This window comes from Platalea leucorodia, assembly GCF_965183815.1.
Source record: "Platalea leucorodia genome assembly, chromosome: 6".
Taxonomy (NCBI): domain Eukaryota; kingdom Metazoa; phylum Chordata; class Aves; order Pelecaniformes; family Threskiornithidae; genus Platalea; species Platalea leucorodia.
In genome coordinates this window covers 43,447,888-43,464,939 of record NC_138828.1, presented here as the reverse complement: position 1 = coordinate 43,464,939, position 17,052 = coordinate 43,447,888, and the positions used below count along the sequence as shown (strand labels likewise).

Genomic DNA, 17,052 nt, shown 5'->3' with positions numbered 1-17,052 from the left:
ACAATATAAAAATCATGCGTTATTGTTCTATTTTATTATTTACATGGAAGCCATTAATGGACAAAGCATATTGTAGGTCAGTCTATAAATCAGGCAACTCTCATAAACTAGATGTTTCAGGATATAATGGCTGCTAAATGCTTTCATAGTTGCAAAAAGCAATGGGAAAAATTAATGAAATAAAAATTAATTCAAAGCTACAAAGAGACAACATGTTTGAGGATGGCCATATGCTACAAATTCACTGAAGTCTAGGAAAGTATTCTAAGGAAGCATCAGTAACTTATTTTAGACTTTTAGTCTGACCCAGTGTAGCTTTTTTCTGTGTTAAAATGATCCATCTGGCTATATCTACCTGTTTGTATACACATACACATACACACTTATGGAGATCAATTCTGTGCTCCAGTGGATTACCTTTTTTTTTCTTTGAACTTTATATTGAGTGCTTCAGTCTGAATTTTAAGAAATGTAAGCTGTGAAAGGCAGTGGTCAAAGTCGGGCAAACAGTACTCTGAAGGACCACCTACCTGTTTCTACAGAAGTATTTATGATATCATTTTATAATACTTAAATGTTACCTCCTTAAGCACCAGTATTAATACAACAGCTCCATTCATACTGTTTAATAACAACAAAAAGAGTACATACCACACAAGTCAGACATCTTTCACTAATCAATAAGTGTAACAGTCACCAAAGCATCATCTTAATCATCTTGTTCTACTAAGATGTCTTAGTGAAATAATACACAGGTATCAAGTATCACTACAGTGAGTAATGTATGAAGGTGAGCGAGTGCATAACAAAGATTGTGGCAGCTCTTAGAAGAAAACTTTATGGCTGAAATTATGTATGGCTTACTATTTGTAAAGGCTCATTAAAATACCCTGAATATGTTCTATTTTTACTACTGCTTATCAGAATTACATACTTTTTGTTTACTTACAGTATGAAAGAGGCTGGTTTAGGCCATAAACAGTGGAGGGGTGGTCCCATTTCATCAAACTGCAAGCAGTGTCCAGTAGTTTATACCAATCCTGTTTGTGGATCAGATGGTCACACATATTCTTCTCAGGTAAGAATTAAATAAAGAACTAAATTATTCTTTCATTGTTCCCGTCAATTCCAGCTCTTGGAAAATAAAATACTGTATTGTAACACAAATCAACATTTATGTGTTTTGACTAAAATATATATTACAGACTGCAACCTACATCAATTCTAGTATATCGTAAGACAAAAAAGCAAAACAGTAGCAAATCTTAAGCAGCATGAAACAGTAGTATCCAAAGCAGCACAGTGTAAGAGTGCTCCACAATATAGAGGAGTTTCAGGTTAAGTCTATCTGCAACAAACACCAAGGCAGGGTTTTGAATAAGGAAAAAACTGTTGTGTATCCCCAGTTTAGGGTAGGATAAACATGTTAAGTCAGATTTTCCAGTTGACCACTGAGGGGATGCTTCACATTGCAAGCACCTAGGCATAGAGGTAACGTACCCAGATAAAAATGTAATAATGTAAATAATTGTTCCATTTCTTTCCTTGCAACAGAATTTTATGTATTTTAAGACCATAATCATCAGGTGAAACTTGGGAGATGGAGGAACTTCATAATGCTGGAAAAAAAATCAATTTGTTTAGCATCCTCTCCTAAAACTTCCAGTAGAAGAATGTTCGGCCAATGTTAACATCTGAGTCCTCTCTAGGAGAAACAAACACGTGCTCTTGATGAACCCATTTTTGTCAGAAACGGCATGCAATTCAGTAGTGCAAGAGGAGCTACTGTATTCTGTCATTCTGACACCATGTCCTTCCACTAGTAGTAGATAATATCCAGTGCTTCAAGACTAATATAGTAATACAAATAATGCTGATTGTTCTGGATTAAACTGACGGAGATGCAGAAGCTCTGTGTTCATTACTTACAAATTAAAAATTTCCATATAGCATTTTAAGCAAAATATTTTTAAGATTTTTCCCAGTATTTACAGATTCCAGAGTTAGTATTTACTGTATTTGCATTTTCTTTTGTTTTTCTACTGCAATCCCAAACTACGTCTCAATTTTACAAAAAAGGATTAGAGTTTCCAGGAGTGACTGGCTATTGGATTGAACACTAAGTATACTCTGCAAGGATATTTTCTTCATGATAAAATAAAAGCATCAGAATATAACTAGTGCTTCCTCAACCTTAATTCTTATGCAATCCTAAATCTTAACTTTAGAAAATGTTTTGCCTACAAACTGAATATTTAGTTATAGGGAACTGGTCAAGAACCTTAATTTTCCTTTAAAAAAATAAAAAATAAAAAAAATTTATCACTTTTTACGTCAGGATATCTGAGGCCCTACACATGAATAGCAGAAAAATAATTCCTTTGCAGTGACGATATGACTTAAAGTTTTAATTTAGGTATTTGAAAATATTCTTATTTTCATTCACAGTAATCTCCTGTCTATGTTTTATCAAGAGCTTGAAATGGGCTTGCATCGTACTAGACATTAGATGATACTGTCACTTAGCATTTCTTTCGCTGCGCCATGTGAAGTTTCAGTCAGCCTTTAAGCCTCAAGCCTAGCCTGCACATAGATATAAAAAAAGATGGTAGTCTCTGCGATTTTGCAGTTTAAATCGACAAGGTAGATAACTGAATGAGCAATTTTTTTTTTTTTTTATTTAATACTGTATACTTCATCCATTACAATATCTCCCTACATTCTTCCTAATGAAAATATATAATATATATAAGTTTCACAGCCAGTTTTAACTTCATTGCTTATTTCCTATATTGTCATACAGAAATGCTGTATTCTGAATAGTCCTATACGCAGAAGTGACCATTATGGCCTTTCATGCTTTCGTCTGAAATAGATGTACAGAAGTCTATAAATAATGATGAGATATTTTTACATCAGTTCATGTGTTAAAGGTGAGGGTGTGCTTCTGAAACAGAATGTTGAGAAATGAGTGGATTAAATAGATATACTTTTCTTCCATTCCAGTGCATTATCAGAGCTGCAGTCAGTGCAGTGGTACATTATCCAGCCTCTGTCCTTTACGTGCATATAATGCAGAAGTAATGTAGCATCAGAGAGCTTTTGCAGGGTTTTTGTTTTGTCTTTCACTACCTTGTAATGGTAGATTTCAAATCTAAGTTTATGGCAGCAAAATGCTAAAAAAAGTTAATGACCACAGAAGATCTGTATTAGTCTATAAATATTTATTTGTATTTCTTTTTGATAATGTTATGATTTCATATTCCATGGTTCAGTTCCATCGAAATATAGGTCCTTGCAAGGTTATTTCAGGAGCAGTCATTCTAAAAATTGACATAAAGACGAATATTTGTGTTCCTTCACTCCAGGCAAAGTTTAGTTTCATTGTGTTGTCAAGCTCCAGTAGGAGTTTATATAGCAGTTTTCTTGCATTTAGAATGCATTTGTCAATGGCTGTGGCAAATTGTATAATACATTTTCTGAAAACAAGTCAGTAAATAGTAATAGTGTTGTAGAACACATCTAGGCAGCTGGCAGTTATTGGATGGATGCTACTTTGGGAATATGCCCTCCCTTTTCAGGCCAAGCCCATGGAAATGTTTGTATTAAATTATGCAACTATAGATATTTCATACATGTGTTTTGCTTTGGGGAAAAAAAAATATATAATGGGTAGACAATGTAGAAAGAAAGGTTAACTTCTAAATTGAGCTTATCCAGAGTCAGGTAAGGATGTTTTGTTTCCCATTCATTTTAGCAGGCCAGGTTAGGTTTACTGTGTTCTCAGCCCACAATTAGTCACATGCACTCAGTGTAAAAGAAAAGTAGCAGGTGTAAGATATTCATTATTAGCATTACAAGAATGTGGAAATAAAAATATTACTTGCTGAAACATTGAGTAATAAAAGTGAACATTAATTATTGTGTGAGAAGAAATGCAGTATAAAGAGATCCTGCCGTTTCCTTACCAGGGTGGTGTTGCAAACAATTTTTAGTTAACAGCCTTTAAATAATACTGCATGTGTTTTACACTTCATTAGTCTAGTTTTGCCTTATGTATTCCTCTAAACTTTGGCACTTGAAAGTGCATTATTGATTTTAACTCTAGGAATTCTCAAGCAGTACTGTAGCACAGGGCTTTGGTACCCCTATATATTTGGCACCGCATCTATTCTTCAGGGAAAATGCAGTCACTGCTGCCATGGCACCTTTTGCAGCCTGTTTCCAGCTTCATCTTTCCTGAGATTAATAGGGAAATAAAAAGGACATAGAGTGCAGTTCAGATGGGGTGTTTTGTGGCAGCAACCCACCTCCTGCCTTATTTTACCCGAGGATGCAACTCAGTGCTCTCCAGCATGCATATAGTAAAGCCGGTGTAACTGTGGATGAGAAGATGATGCTCAGGCTTGAATGCTTCTGTTGGAACAGTTCTCCCATACTGTATTATATTATAACTGGGCCTTCTGAAAAATGGCCACTAGGGTAAAAAATATGGTTACACATCAGATGAGTTGTCTTTTGAGTGGTTTTTGCATATTTTAATTACAGCTCTGGTGTTTGGTATAATAGGCTGAAATTTTCTCTCTTAGGTTGAACATGGTCGACAAGTAGTCCTGCTATAACAAAACATAACCTTAAATAAGATCAATGAACATGTTTTGAGTGTTTTGAAAGGAAAAAAAAAAACCACAGAAATAAATTTATCTTTAGAATACGCCCATTTCTCCATGATTTTATTCCAGAATCATCTTGGCAGTAAGTCCTAGATCAGTTTTATTGTTAGCAACAATTTGCTCAAGTTGGTTTCATATTGACAGTGAATTTTTTATGAAATATTTTTCTCCTACCTGTGAAGACTTCATGTGATTGATGACATCCCTGTGGGTATAAATAGCAATAAAAATCATGTTTTTCAAAAATAATAGGTCTAAACTAGCTTCTCAGACTTAGATGGAAAAGTTATAGAAAAGCAAACAGTCAGAAAAAAAGGATATGAATTCTTGGTATACTTTACAGATAAATAGGTATGTGGATTCAGATTTTTTTAATATTCAAATACTTTCTTCAGTCTCCCAAATTATGATTCCTTTCTCATTAGAAGGGTGAAAGAGAGCCAGTGGATAAAATCACACTGTGTGTGGAGGGGGGAGTTTGGTACTGGTTTCTTACTTTATCCAAATTTTGTTTATAATTTTACATTAACCTAAACGCCTAGATTTTTATTATCAAGGCATCTCATATTTAACATTATTCTTTTTAAAATCATTGCTGCTTTTATTCATTTCAGGTGTTTAAGACTTTTACTTAAAAATCTGTGTCTCTTAGCAGTGTGTTTGGTATAAGACAGCTTGTTTGGAGGAAGCATAGAAAATAAGTATCAACATTTTTAATCTTTGATGTTATTTTAAACATTGTCCTATTATAAAAGTTAAATGGATTTAAAATTATTTATTTATTAGCTTATTGTGAGTTTTCAGGACACATGCCTGAGCTGTTGACAGTTCCTTTCTACTTCAGAAAAGATTGCACTAAAACCATAAGTATTCAGTTTCCGTAATGTCTAGGATTATTTATTCAAATTACACCAGATTGTTATCTTGTGAGGGATCATGAGAGATTAGAATGTTGAAATATCTGATCTATCTATTTTGTAATAGTAAATGAAAGTAATTTTCACAAACCTGATTCACTGTATGTCAGTCTTACTTTGTAAATCGGGCTAATCCACTACGCCTTTTGTTTTTTATCTGCTTTGTTATTAAGCAATCTGCTGTAGACTTAACTGTCAGTTGAAATGTAGCCAAAAATAATAAGGCTAAATCATTGCTTGTCATCCTTAGTAAAAAAATAAGGTAATGTCTCTGAAATAAATTATTTGACAGCATGCTGGTCCATATTCTTGCAGCTGGAAGAACCAGCTTCTTCCAGGTGCTCTGCCAGCACCAGAAAGTAGGATACTTGTAATTTGTTTTTCTAATTAAAGTAGGTTTTGTCAAAAGGGGCCTCTCAAAGTTAAGATTCATGTCTATCCAGTTCCAAGGAAGACCCAGCCAAAATCACCCTGTTCAAGTGGGTAACTTTAAAGCTGCCTAAAGACCAAATCTACGTTGGACTGTTACAACGAAGGGTTTGTGGCTGTGGTACGTTGGCAAATAAAACAAAATTGTTGGCAAATGGGAAAAAAAACCCAACCAAACACACCAAAAAAACACAAACCATGCCCAGCCCTCCTCCCATCCCACCCTCTCTCCCTGCCAAAAAAAACCCCGAAACAAAAAACCCCAAACAAACCTTTCTTGAATGAGACTGACCAGTAGTCAGTGAAATAAAAAGGTATCTTGATTGATTGATCCATGGACTATACTTCATCAGGATAAAGTGATCTTTACAGAAATACTGAAGACTCTGTTTATTGTTTAAATGCTTAAAAAAGACTAATAATAAAAAAATCAGGAAATGAGGTTGTCTTGTTTTCCAGATTCTGCCATCAATGGGTTTTGCCAGTAATGCCTGAAATTTTATCTGGAACCTTTAAATTGATAAGATGTGGTATTCAAAAAAAGGCAGAGTAACGTCAAAAGGGTGACTCACTTTACTTAATCCAGTTTTCCAAATAGGCTGATGTACTAAAAATTCCAAATTATTTATAACTGATCTCTTTTTATCAACTGCATTTGGAATAAATAGCTGCTAAAGCTGTAGAGAATGGAGGTGGTAGCTTCGATGGTAAATTACTTTATAGAACCTTCAATATTTTGAAATTCTGAGCAGCTCAGTGTTTCTTAGACTAGGGTGACATATTTATACTAACAAGAATTCAATTTGGTTCCCTTTTTTCATTTCCAGAATACTGTGTTTGTTTAACATAAAATTACATATTAGATTTACATTAAAATTTGCATAAACTTTAAGATTTCAATAAAAATTTAAAAAATGCTACTTTATGGACTGGAAAACGTTTTCGTACACCTTCATCTGTGTAATGCTTTTACATTGTTTTTTAAAACATTGCTAGGTTATCTCTAGATTAGAAACAGTCTAGGCTGGAAGGACAAAAAAAAGAATAAGACAAATAGGAGAAAGTGAAACAAGTGTCAGCATTTATTAAATGTCTCTCATATCACAGCAGCAGCATACTGATACAAAATAATGAATGTAGAAAGAACTTAGATTCAGAACCTATTCGTGAAAATCTGAATTTGTATGTTAACTGTCAAACAGGACAGCCAGTAAAACAAGAAAAATCAAATTATTTAAAGTGAAGTTGAGAAGACAGGTTTCTTCAGATTTCTTAAACTGTTAGGTTGCATTAGAGACATCCATACTTATCTGGGGATTAAAGAACAGTCTTGCTCCAAATGGTAGCTTTAACCAGCAGAAGTTAATCTTTTGAATATAATATTTAAAATGTAACTAGAATTATAGCTAAAATAATCAGGATCATTTTGGCACAAGAATTCTTTTCCAGGAGGATGTATCAACAACATATGCAGGCAGAAATGCATAGGGGCTGAACACAGAAGCTGCCACTGGCATAGTTATGCTTCTGGAGTGATAGTGGGGAGCGGACAACAGTTCTGAAAAGAAACCAATAGAAAGATGGGTCTGTAGCATTAAGAGACAATAAATAATGTTCTTAAGTTTGTGTAGCTGTTTGAAACATTAAGGCACCTGAGGAAACAGTGGAGAAGATAGTGATGAGCTGTGTTGGTTGCAAGAAGGGGATCAAGAGAAGATTGTCTTAGCTTTACCCTGCAGAAGCTCATTAGTGAGCATGGTTTCAGTGGAGTGGAGGATGAAAAGGGTAGTAATTGGAGAGGCAGTTAGGTGGGATAAGAGGATTTTTATGATCTTGGGAGGCTTTTGGGCATTTTTTTTTTTTTTTTTTAATGGAAAAGAACCTTTTTATAAAGGAAGAGAGAGTGATTAAAGACAGTGGGCATTAAACAAGATGATGTCAACCTAGGGAACAAATTTTGAGAGTTAGTAGCAGACAATCTGTGATAAGAATGGGATTAAAGAAGATGAGATTGAAAGTGGCAAATGGCAAAAAGAAAACTGGCTCAGGTCTTAGCCTAGTGAAAACATTTCAATATTTCAGTAATAATTCCCTGAAAGACAACCCCAAAGAGTGTGCCAGTGTAGGAGATGGTATGGAAAATACATGTAAGCACTTACTTAGAAAGGAAGAAGTTTAGCGGTGCATTTCTGTTCTCGTGTCTCTGACAGCCTTACATCCCACTCTGGGCATGTCATTCCGTTCTCCTTGGAAAATTCTTAACCGTGTCCCAGGGGCAGGGGAGAGACCTGGCCACCTAAATTGTCCTCGTACACAAGGCGGGCACTCCAGATATGTGAAGAAATGGAAGAAAATGTAACAGCAAAGACTTTTCTCATTTTGCTGTAGATATATGATATGTATATATGTATAATATATATGTAGATATATTTTTTTTCAGAAAGCAGTTTCTCTTTTTCTCCCTATCACCAACATGCCATGGAAGTCAGTAAGTTTAAGTCCTTAAAAGGGATCATTTTCCTAAATTTATCCTGTAGGATAAAATATGTAGCTACACAATGGTACCTTAAAAAAAAAAAAAAAAGGCCAAAAATCTAGCTTAAATGCCTCGTAGTTATCTTTTTTTTTTTCCCCTCTGCTATTTTCTCTTAATTCTGATGCACCGTTTGTTTTGACACGTGTATTTAAACCAGACATCGTTTCCCAGTGCACTGAACCATGGGACCTTGTGTTTTTTTTCCTTGAATGTGTCTCCTTGTCTTCTCTTAGTCATAGTAGAATTTAAATATATGCTTATCAAGTAGCAGTGGACCCATGGATCATTTTGTTGCTTTAAAACAGCCTGTTCCATGTACCATGTGTTATAGAGAGTTATAATAAATATCTATTGGCTCTAATTTCTTTCTCTTTTTCTGAATCTCTAATTTTCTTCGAAATTAATTCTATTTTTCCCTTTAAGAAGAGTTCTGGAACAGCATAGATGTAGCAGACACAAAAGAAGGTATACTTAACGTTACTTAGCCATTTTGGTTTTCTTTAGCAATTAACAGAATAGTAAGCATTTGAAAAGCTACAGAACTGCAAACGAAGTGAAAATTAAATTTAAAATGTAACTAGAATTATAGCTAAAATAATCAGGATCATTTTGGCACAAGAATTCTTTTCCAGGAGGATGTATCAACAACATATGCAGGCAGAAATGCATAGGGGCTGAACACAGAAGCTGCCACTGGCATAGTTATGCTTCTGGAGTGATAGTGGGGAGCGGACAACAGTTCTGAAAAGAAACCAATAGAAAGATGGGTCTGTAGCATTAAGAGACAATAAATAATGTTCTTAAGTTTGTGTAGCTGTTTGAAACATTAAGGCACCTGAGGAAACAGTGGAGAAGATAGTGATGAGCTGTGTTGGTTGCAAGAAGGGGATCAAGAGAAGATTGTCTTAGCTTTACCCTGCAGAAGCTCATTAGTGAGCATGGTTTCAGTGGAGTGGAGGATGAAAAGGGTAGTAATTGGAGAGGCAGTTAGGTGGGATAAGAGGATTTTTATGATCTTGGGAGGCTTTTGGGCATTTTTTTTTTTTTTTTTTAATGGAAAAGAACCTTTTTATAAAGGAAGAGAGAGTGATTAAAGACAGTGGGCATTAAACAAGATGATGTCAACCTAGGGAACAAATTTTGAGAGTTAGTAGCAGACAATCTGTGATAAGAATGGGATTAAAGAAGATGAGATTGAAAGTGGCAAATGGCAAAAAGAAAACTGGCTCAGGTCTTAGCCTAGTGAAAACATTTCAATATTTCAGTAATAATTCCCTGAAAGACAACCCCAAAGAGTGTGCCAGTGTAGGAGATGGTATGGAAAATACATGTAAGCACTTACTTAGAAAGGAAGAAGTTTAGCGGTGCATTTCTGTTCTCGTGTCTCTGACAGCCTTACATCCCACTCTGGGCATGTCATTCCGTTCTCCTTGGAAAATTCTTAACCGTGTCCCAGGGGCAGGGGAGAGACCTGGCCACCTAAATTGTCCTCGTACACAAGGCGGGCACTCCAGATATGTGAAGAAATGGAAGAAAATGTAACAGCAAAGACTTTTCTCATTTTGCTGTAGATATATGATATGTATATATGTATAATATATATGTAGATATATTTTTTTTCAGAAAGCAGTTTCTCTTTTTCTCCCTATCACCAACATGCCATGGAAGTCAGTAAGTTTAAGTCCTTAAAAGGGATCATTTTCCTAAATTTATCCTGTAGGATAAAATATGTAGCTACACAATGGTACCTTAAAAAAAAAAAAAAAAGGCCAAAAATCTAGCTTAAATGCCTCGTAGTTATCTTTTTTTTTTTCCCCTCTGCTATTTTCTCTTAATTCTGATGCACCGTTTGTTTTGACACGTGTATTTAAACCAGACATCGTTTCCCAGTGCACTGAACCATGGGACCTTGTGTTTTTTTTCCTTGAATGTGTCTCCTTGTCTTCTCTTAGTCATAGTAGAATTTAAATATATGCTTATCAAGTAGCAGTGGACCCATGGATCATTTTGTTGCTTTAAAACAGCCTGTTCCATGTACCATGTGTTATAGAGAGTTATAATAAATATCTATTGGCTCTAATTTCTTTCTCTTTTTCTGAATCTCTAATTTTCTTCGAAATTAATTCTATTTTTCCCTTTAAGAAGAGTTCTGGAACAGCATAGATGTAGCAGACACAAAAGAAGGTATACTTAACGTTACTTAGCCATTTTGGTTTTCTTTAGCAATTAACAGAATAGTAAGCATTTGAAAAGCTACAGAACTGCAAACGAAGTGAAAATTACTAGAAAAAATGTAATTATTGAAATGAAAATTTTCTAGAACTTGCAATTAAATTTAGTAGTCAAACAGAACAAAGTGTTTAGCTTCTAAAAAAAATATTCTTACACACTGCTCATGTAGATAACACTTGCACCTAGCAAGAAACTGAAATACTGTGAAGTTTCAAGTAGTAACATCAGACACCATAACAGAAATCTAGACCAGCAGTGCTATAAACTAATTATGCTGTCCCAGAAAAAAGGAAAAGTAATTTTCTAATTTTTCAGTCCTAGTAATTTAGCAGATGTCAGAGGTAAAACATCTGTAACATTAAAGAATCATCTTCTGGGTTTCTTATTTTTTTATTTGTAATTTTGAGAAGCTCACAATGAAATAGTGTAAACATGAACCAATTACTATGTTGATATTTCAGTGAAAACAAATTCAGACATATCAGGATTGTTTGAATATTCCTTCAAGTTTTCAGTATTTCTGATGCTCTAATACCAGTATGCTATGTTTTTTTATACTTAAGATTCTCTGCTTAGAATACATCTGTAATTTAGAATTTTTAAATTATTATTGAAAGGGGGATGATGTTTGTGTAGTCTTCTGTTATATGCATACTAATCTTATTTAATGGGCTTTAATAAGACATTTAGCATTCAGCATTGTGATACTAAACAAATACATGTTATCACCGCTCAGGCATATTAAGTTTATGGCTGTAAAATAATACAGTTCTTCAATCGAACCACAGAAAGCTCTCTGGGATTCAAGTTTTCTAATGTGGTGCCTGGTAACCACATTCACTTCCCTCCCAAAATCATGTCACTTTAAATATCCAAAGCCATATATGGAAACACATGTCCAGAAGTTTCTGGCTTGTGTGAATTTTACAACACTGGGTATTGCTGTGAAGCTCCTGTTCACTTCAAGACTCTTTGAAACATTAATATACACCTCTCACCCTCCCTCTTGGGGGAAAAAAAAAATAAAAGAACAAACCACAAAATCAAAAACAACTCAAAAAACGACAGCAAAAACAACTCAAAAAACACAGAAGAAAAAAACCTTGAAGAAATGAATAGTTGATATTCAGAAATACTCAAAATGTTTTAGTCAGCTCTCAAACAAAATCCTTAAGGTTCTCCTGAGAATATGGAGTCCCTCAGGAAGTCTACCTTCTTTTTGCCTTCATCAGTTTTCTTCAGGGATGTGCTTGCGTTCTGTCCTAACTTCAGTCATTTCTAGCAAAGAGAAGAACTGTCCAAACTGTTTATTTATATGTCCAATGACTTTTAAGCCATCTGCTTTCTGCTAAATTTACAAGAAGCAAATAATAATAGACCTTTCTTCCACAAGTTAAGACATTCCTACTCACTCTGCTTGCTTGCTTGTTTTTCTACATTAATCTTGAGATCAAAGTGAAACCAAGTATTTCTTAACAAACGTACTCTTGGATGAGACCTGGAGTAAACAAGAAAAAAAGTATGAAAGTAAAATAACTTAAGTCCAGAAAGAACAGATCTAGATATTGATGAGAACTGAGAGAGAGACAGGGATCTGAGAAATATGACTGAGTATTAGAGGTAGATCCTGTGAATCATAGCAAAGTTTCAGGAAAAAAAATGAAGCATCGTAGACTGCCATGGGCTTACTGGAAGAGAAAAAATAAGAGTTTTTGTAGCAGTTTGCCACTCTTCATTCAGAATATGATGTATGAAGACTTGGCTTTTTGTTTTCCTGATTTTAATCCATATGTGTTTGACACAGAACAGGGAAATATTTTGTATATTTTAGAAATTAAGTACTAACATCAAAAAGTAGGAAGATTGAAGCACAGTTCTGCATGTCTCTACACAAGTTCAAGAAGAGATAAATGTAATCTAGGGGAAAACAGCCATGCTTTGGAATATTAACTCCCACTTGCACAACAGCATGTTTCTTCCCTGACAGGATGAAAGCCATTATAAATGTAGAATTTCATAAACATTTCCCTCAGTGGCAGCACATGTAGCCTTTTGTTTTGCACTGTTTAATAAATAAAATCTAGTCCTTTGAGTTCAAATGAATTTTAGCGTACATTTTTAGATGGGCGAAAAAACAGAGTAGAGAGCTGTAGAGGCAATGTGAAAGTAAGAAAACTGAGAGTGCCTAGGTGTGTCTAACTTCTGATCCAAGGGGTGATTCTGTAGTGCGCTGACAGAGGTTTCACCTAAATGTAAGTAACTATACAGAATTTCTTTTTTTGCTTTCTGCTTGCTTTTTTTTTTCTCCAATTGACATGGTATAGTTTAAATGTTTTAGAAACTTGGACGGGATAACCCAGCATGGACTAGCTAGGTCCGTGCACATTGCTTTTACTACTTTCATTATTTTTCCTGTAATTGAAGACTAATGAGCACGCCCTTTAGATGCTATTTTAGCTCACACATAACTTTATAAATATTTCAACTTAGATATAATTAGATAAATTGAACTTGTTTAATTAGTAATGCAATCAGCCAGCATGGTTTAGGAAACCATATCACATTAAAAACACAGTGATAATGCATGTTAATAAGGAATAAGCAGATTCTTTTAACAGAAAATTCCATGCTTTTACAAGCCATTTGTGTCTTATTCTCAGGCTTTATAGCTTTGCCATTACTTTTATTTTACCATTGTCTTTACTCAGAAATTTGCATGTCAGCTGAAAATCAGTGAAGATCTGTCTTGGCTGATTTTTGAACCAAAATAGTCAGCTGTTTTTAAGATGATGGTTTAGGAGAATTGAATGCTTTTGCTCACATTTTCAATTTTTCTCTGAATATTAATTTTCAAATTTGAAGTGGGAACTTGAAAAATATAAAGTTAGTTTTTTCTGTGCAATATTCCTTTTTCTGTATCTCTCAAGAAATTTTTTCCAAATTACAAAACTGTAAGTGCCAGCAATGAGGTACACCAAGCATCTCATATACGTACCATGTTGAGTAACGTTCTGTGCATCTGTAGCTTGGGTCTGCTAAAAATGATGAAGTTTGAAACAAGGAGCCTGATGAAGTGCTGAAGTATAGACTATACGGGCAAGAGCTCTGAACGAGAGCCAGAATTTATAGACTTAAGCATAGGCATCTATATGTCAGAAAGAGGAATTATTTATATTAGGCATGCATACATTAAGCTGTTAGTGTATTTGCAAACTGCATAAGTGTTTGTAATTTTGGAATAAGCCAAGATCAGAAGGAATAATATAGGTAAGAGTAATATGGTTATATACTTTTACCCCTTTTGTTAATCAGTTTTTTTTTTAAAAAAAAACACTTTCTTAATATTATTTTTATATTTTTTATATTTAAAATATCTTGTTTTTTACAGAATTTATTGTCTTCAAGGAATATTGAAATATTAATTTGGATATGAGGTAATCTGTTACATTATTTTACAGAAAAAATACTAGAAGCATTATTATTAATACTTATTAATTTACTGGAAATAGTATGTTTTAAGTAGGGATATCACAGGGTTTTGTCATATAGGAGTAATTAAGCTTCACGTTCTCATTTGATGGTATAAAATATTAGTTTACGTGTTTGCGAAATGTATAGAATAAGATGGTGGGGTATATATTTGCCAAACTGAGTAGGTGCCTAAAAATTCAGATGGCTGATTTAAAAAGCAGATAGGTCCTTAGAAACACTTTCAGAAGCTCCTAAGCAGCATGTGTCTCTAAAAGCCTCTGAGTACGAAAGCAAAGACAGGTAGGTGTCTAACTTAAATAATCCCAGTAGGCACCTATCTGCATGTTTCTGTGACTTAATATGTTTTCTAGGGTGTCTGAAAAAGATTGAATAGCTAGTTGACCTGGTTTCAGGCTTTTCTTTTTATGCCATTGCACTGCAGAGTGCTGAAGAAAACAGGCAAGAGCTATAGAGGTGAACAGGAAGGAAACTGTGCATACAGATTTTCATTTTGTCATGTAAATTGCTTTCTCTAGTTCATAGCTTTATAAACAATGTATCATCAGTTCTCTTTCAACCACAAAAGATTTTCTTTGCTCAGGGTCTTGGTTCAATAGGCACGTTTCCTTTTGTTCTCTGGTCAAAATGCTAGTTTCATGTCTTTAAGGTTAGTATTTTTTAAATGTTATTTTTATTTGAAATAACAATACTTGTTTGCTGAAAAGCTTTTTACCCAAACTCCTGTTGTTTGGGTAGGTAATACACATGATTAACAGGTTTCTGACGGGACAAAAAGGCATCTGTAGATCTGAATGACACTTCGTAGATAAATTTGCACATTAATTTTTAGTTTCTAAAGCTTAAATTAGTTGAAAATGTGGTATTTTGGCATTACGTCTAGCTGGTTTTAGTTAAAAATTCTATATTGCAACTGCTTGTGCCTTCTTGGCTGCTTTTTGTAAAGAATTATAAAATGCCATAATAATTTCAAAAATAGGTTTACCACATTAACATCACTAACTCTGGCCTTGTTTTCACCTCCATTGTAAGCCAACCTCAAGTGACACCACTGCACAAAGAAGCAGTACCAGCTGTTGTCTGGCCCCTGGTGTCAAGTAGTCCTTTACCTCTTCCGTGTTCTATATCAAGTCATGCTCTGTGTTGAATTGGACCTGGAACATAACCTGATCAATACTCACTCTGTCCACCCTGCCCCCATCATTGGTGACAGGAATCACCAACCCAGTTAAAGTATGTTGTAGTTTCTTACATATTTTACTTTAGGAGAGTCAAATCTGAAGCCATAATTTCACGTAACAATTTGCACAAAGTACAGTAAAAGCAAAAGTTTCAGTAGGGCAATGTATGTAAGCTCTGTGAAATGGGGATAAAGTGAGAAAATGGGGAACGTGGATAAGCAAAATAGCATGAAATGAAGTTGAAAGCATGTGGTACTGAGTACTGGTAATCAAAGTCTGTTCAACTGTCAGAGATACCAGGTTCTAAAAATGGGGAGAAAAGAGAGATCTGTATTGATGCATGAATGTGGAGTTCTACGGGAGAGATTTTTACCAATATGACCTATGGTGATACTGGAAGAAATATTTAACACTTCATTCTCTTCAGCATCTATCTTTGTGGTACTCTAGCAAAGAGCTTTTCTCAGAGATCCTGTTGATTGCATCATACAATAATCTCCTAACCGCCCATTGCTGATCATCTAGAAAATAGGCAGAGAAGGAAGAACTGTGAGCTTTTTGGTAGGAATTCATAAATTTGAGAGGATATTCCAAATTCTCTTCTCTCAGCCATTCTATTTGTTTGTACTATAACAGCTAGGTTTCTCTGCTTGACCTGTGAATATTCAGTTGGTAGGCAGAGATGCAGAAGGCTGTGGTGTACAACTTGTAGACTATGGTGGTAAGATTTTGGAATTCTCCAGTGCCTACTGATATTCCCAGTTTCACCTGCACTAGATCACTTATTCTCCTCTTCTGTACACCGGAAGGTTTGGTTAGAGCTGAGTGAACAAGGGTGTGAAAGAGTCGAGGAGTCAGCAGTAGGGCCTTTTATTCTCTTCTCTCTCACTGGCTAGTGTCAGAATCGTTATCCATGATCACAGTTTGTAATAATAAGAAAAAAAAAACTATTAACTTTTCCCCTATATGGTTGTATATATTCAAATGAACTATTTATAGCATATGAACTAATAATTATGAGGTGAATCTGAATTTAATTATTCATCAGTGTATTTTTTCTTAGAATTAGATAGCATGTCCTGTTTAATTTTAAATGCACAAAAAAAGTCATGGACCTCTACAGAGCTCTCATTATTCAGATAAGGTACAATTAAAGGTGACAGTTACCTTTCAAAGATGAAACAATTTTTACAGTTGCATAAGTATTAGTTATTGGTTGTCTAAAAAGTAATTTACTAAATGCTTGGCATTAAATGTGATGGTGTTCTAGAAAGCATTTCTGTAAGCATCGTATACTTCAGCACATGAAAATTTCTAAAAGACTTTAATTCACATTCAATTCACACTTCATCTGGTAACTGTGGTTATGTTTATGTGGTAGAAAAGGGTGTGCTGATGTATTTCACCTAACTTCAGTCTTTCAATATCAAGGGCTAATAGCAGTGTTGCTGTGGCTTGAAGCACATAATGGACGTAGTACACGTTGGAGATCCAAGTGAATGCCCTGGCAGCTAACTTCTGCTGACTTGTATACTGTAGGGGTGTACCAGATCTGCCTCCAGCTGTCCAGTATGTGTAAGGTGAAGGAAAGGAAG

General features: G+C 34.7%; 1 protein-coding gene across 4 annotated transcripts in view; it reads left to right on the top strand.

Annotated features, from left to right (window-relative positions):
* Window positions 1–17,052, top strand: part of SPOCK3 (SPARC (osteonectin), cwcv and kazal like domains proteoglycan 3) — a gene marked incomplete at both ends in the record, with an annotated part of 216,323 nt that overhangs the window by 129,812 nt on the left and 69,459 nt on the right. For 3 of the 4 annotated variants that reach the window (XM_082315461.1, XM_082315460.1, XM_082315463.1), the window contains one exon: window positions 952–1,078. The exons of the other annotated variant lie outside the window; for it this stretch is intronic. In XM_082315461.1, the coding sequence (XP_082171587.1) occupies window positions 952–1,078 (127 nt within the window). The remainder of the gene's footprint in view (window positions 1–951; window positions 1,079–17,052) is intronic. 4 annotated transcript variants of the gene reach the window in all.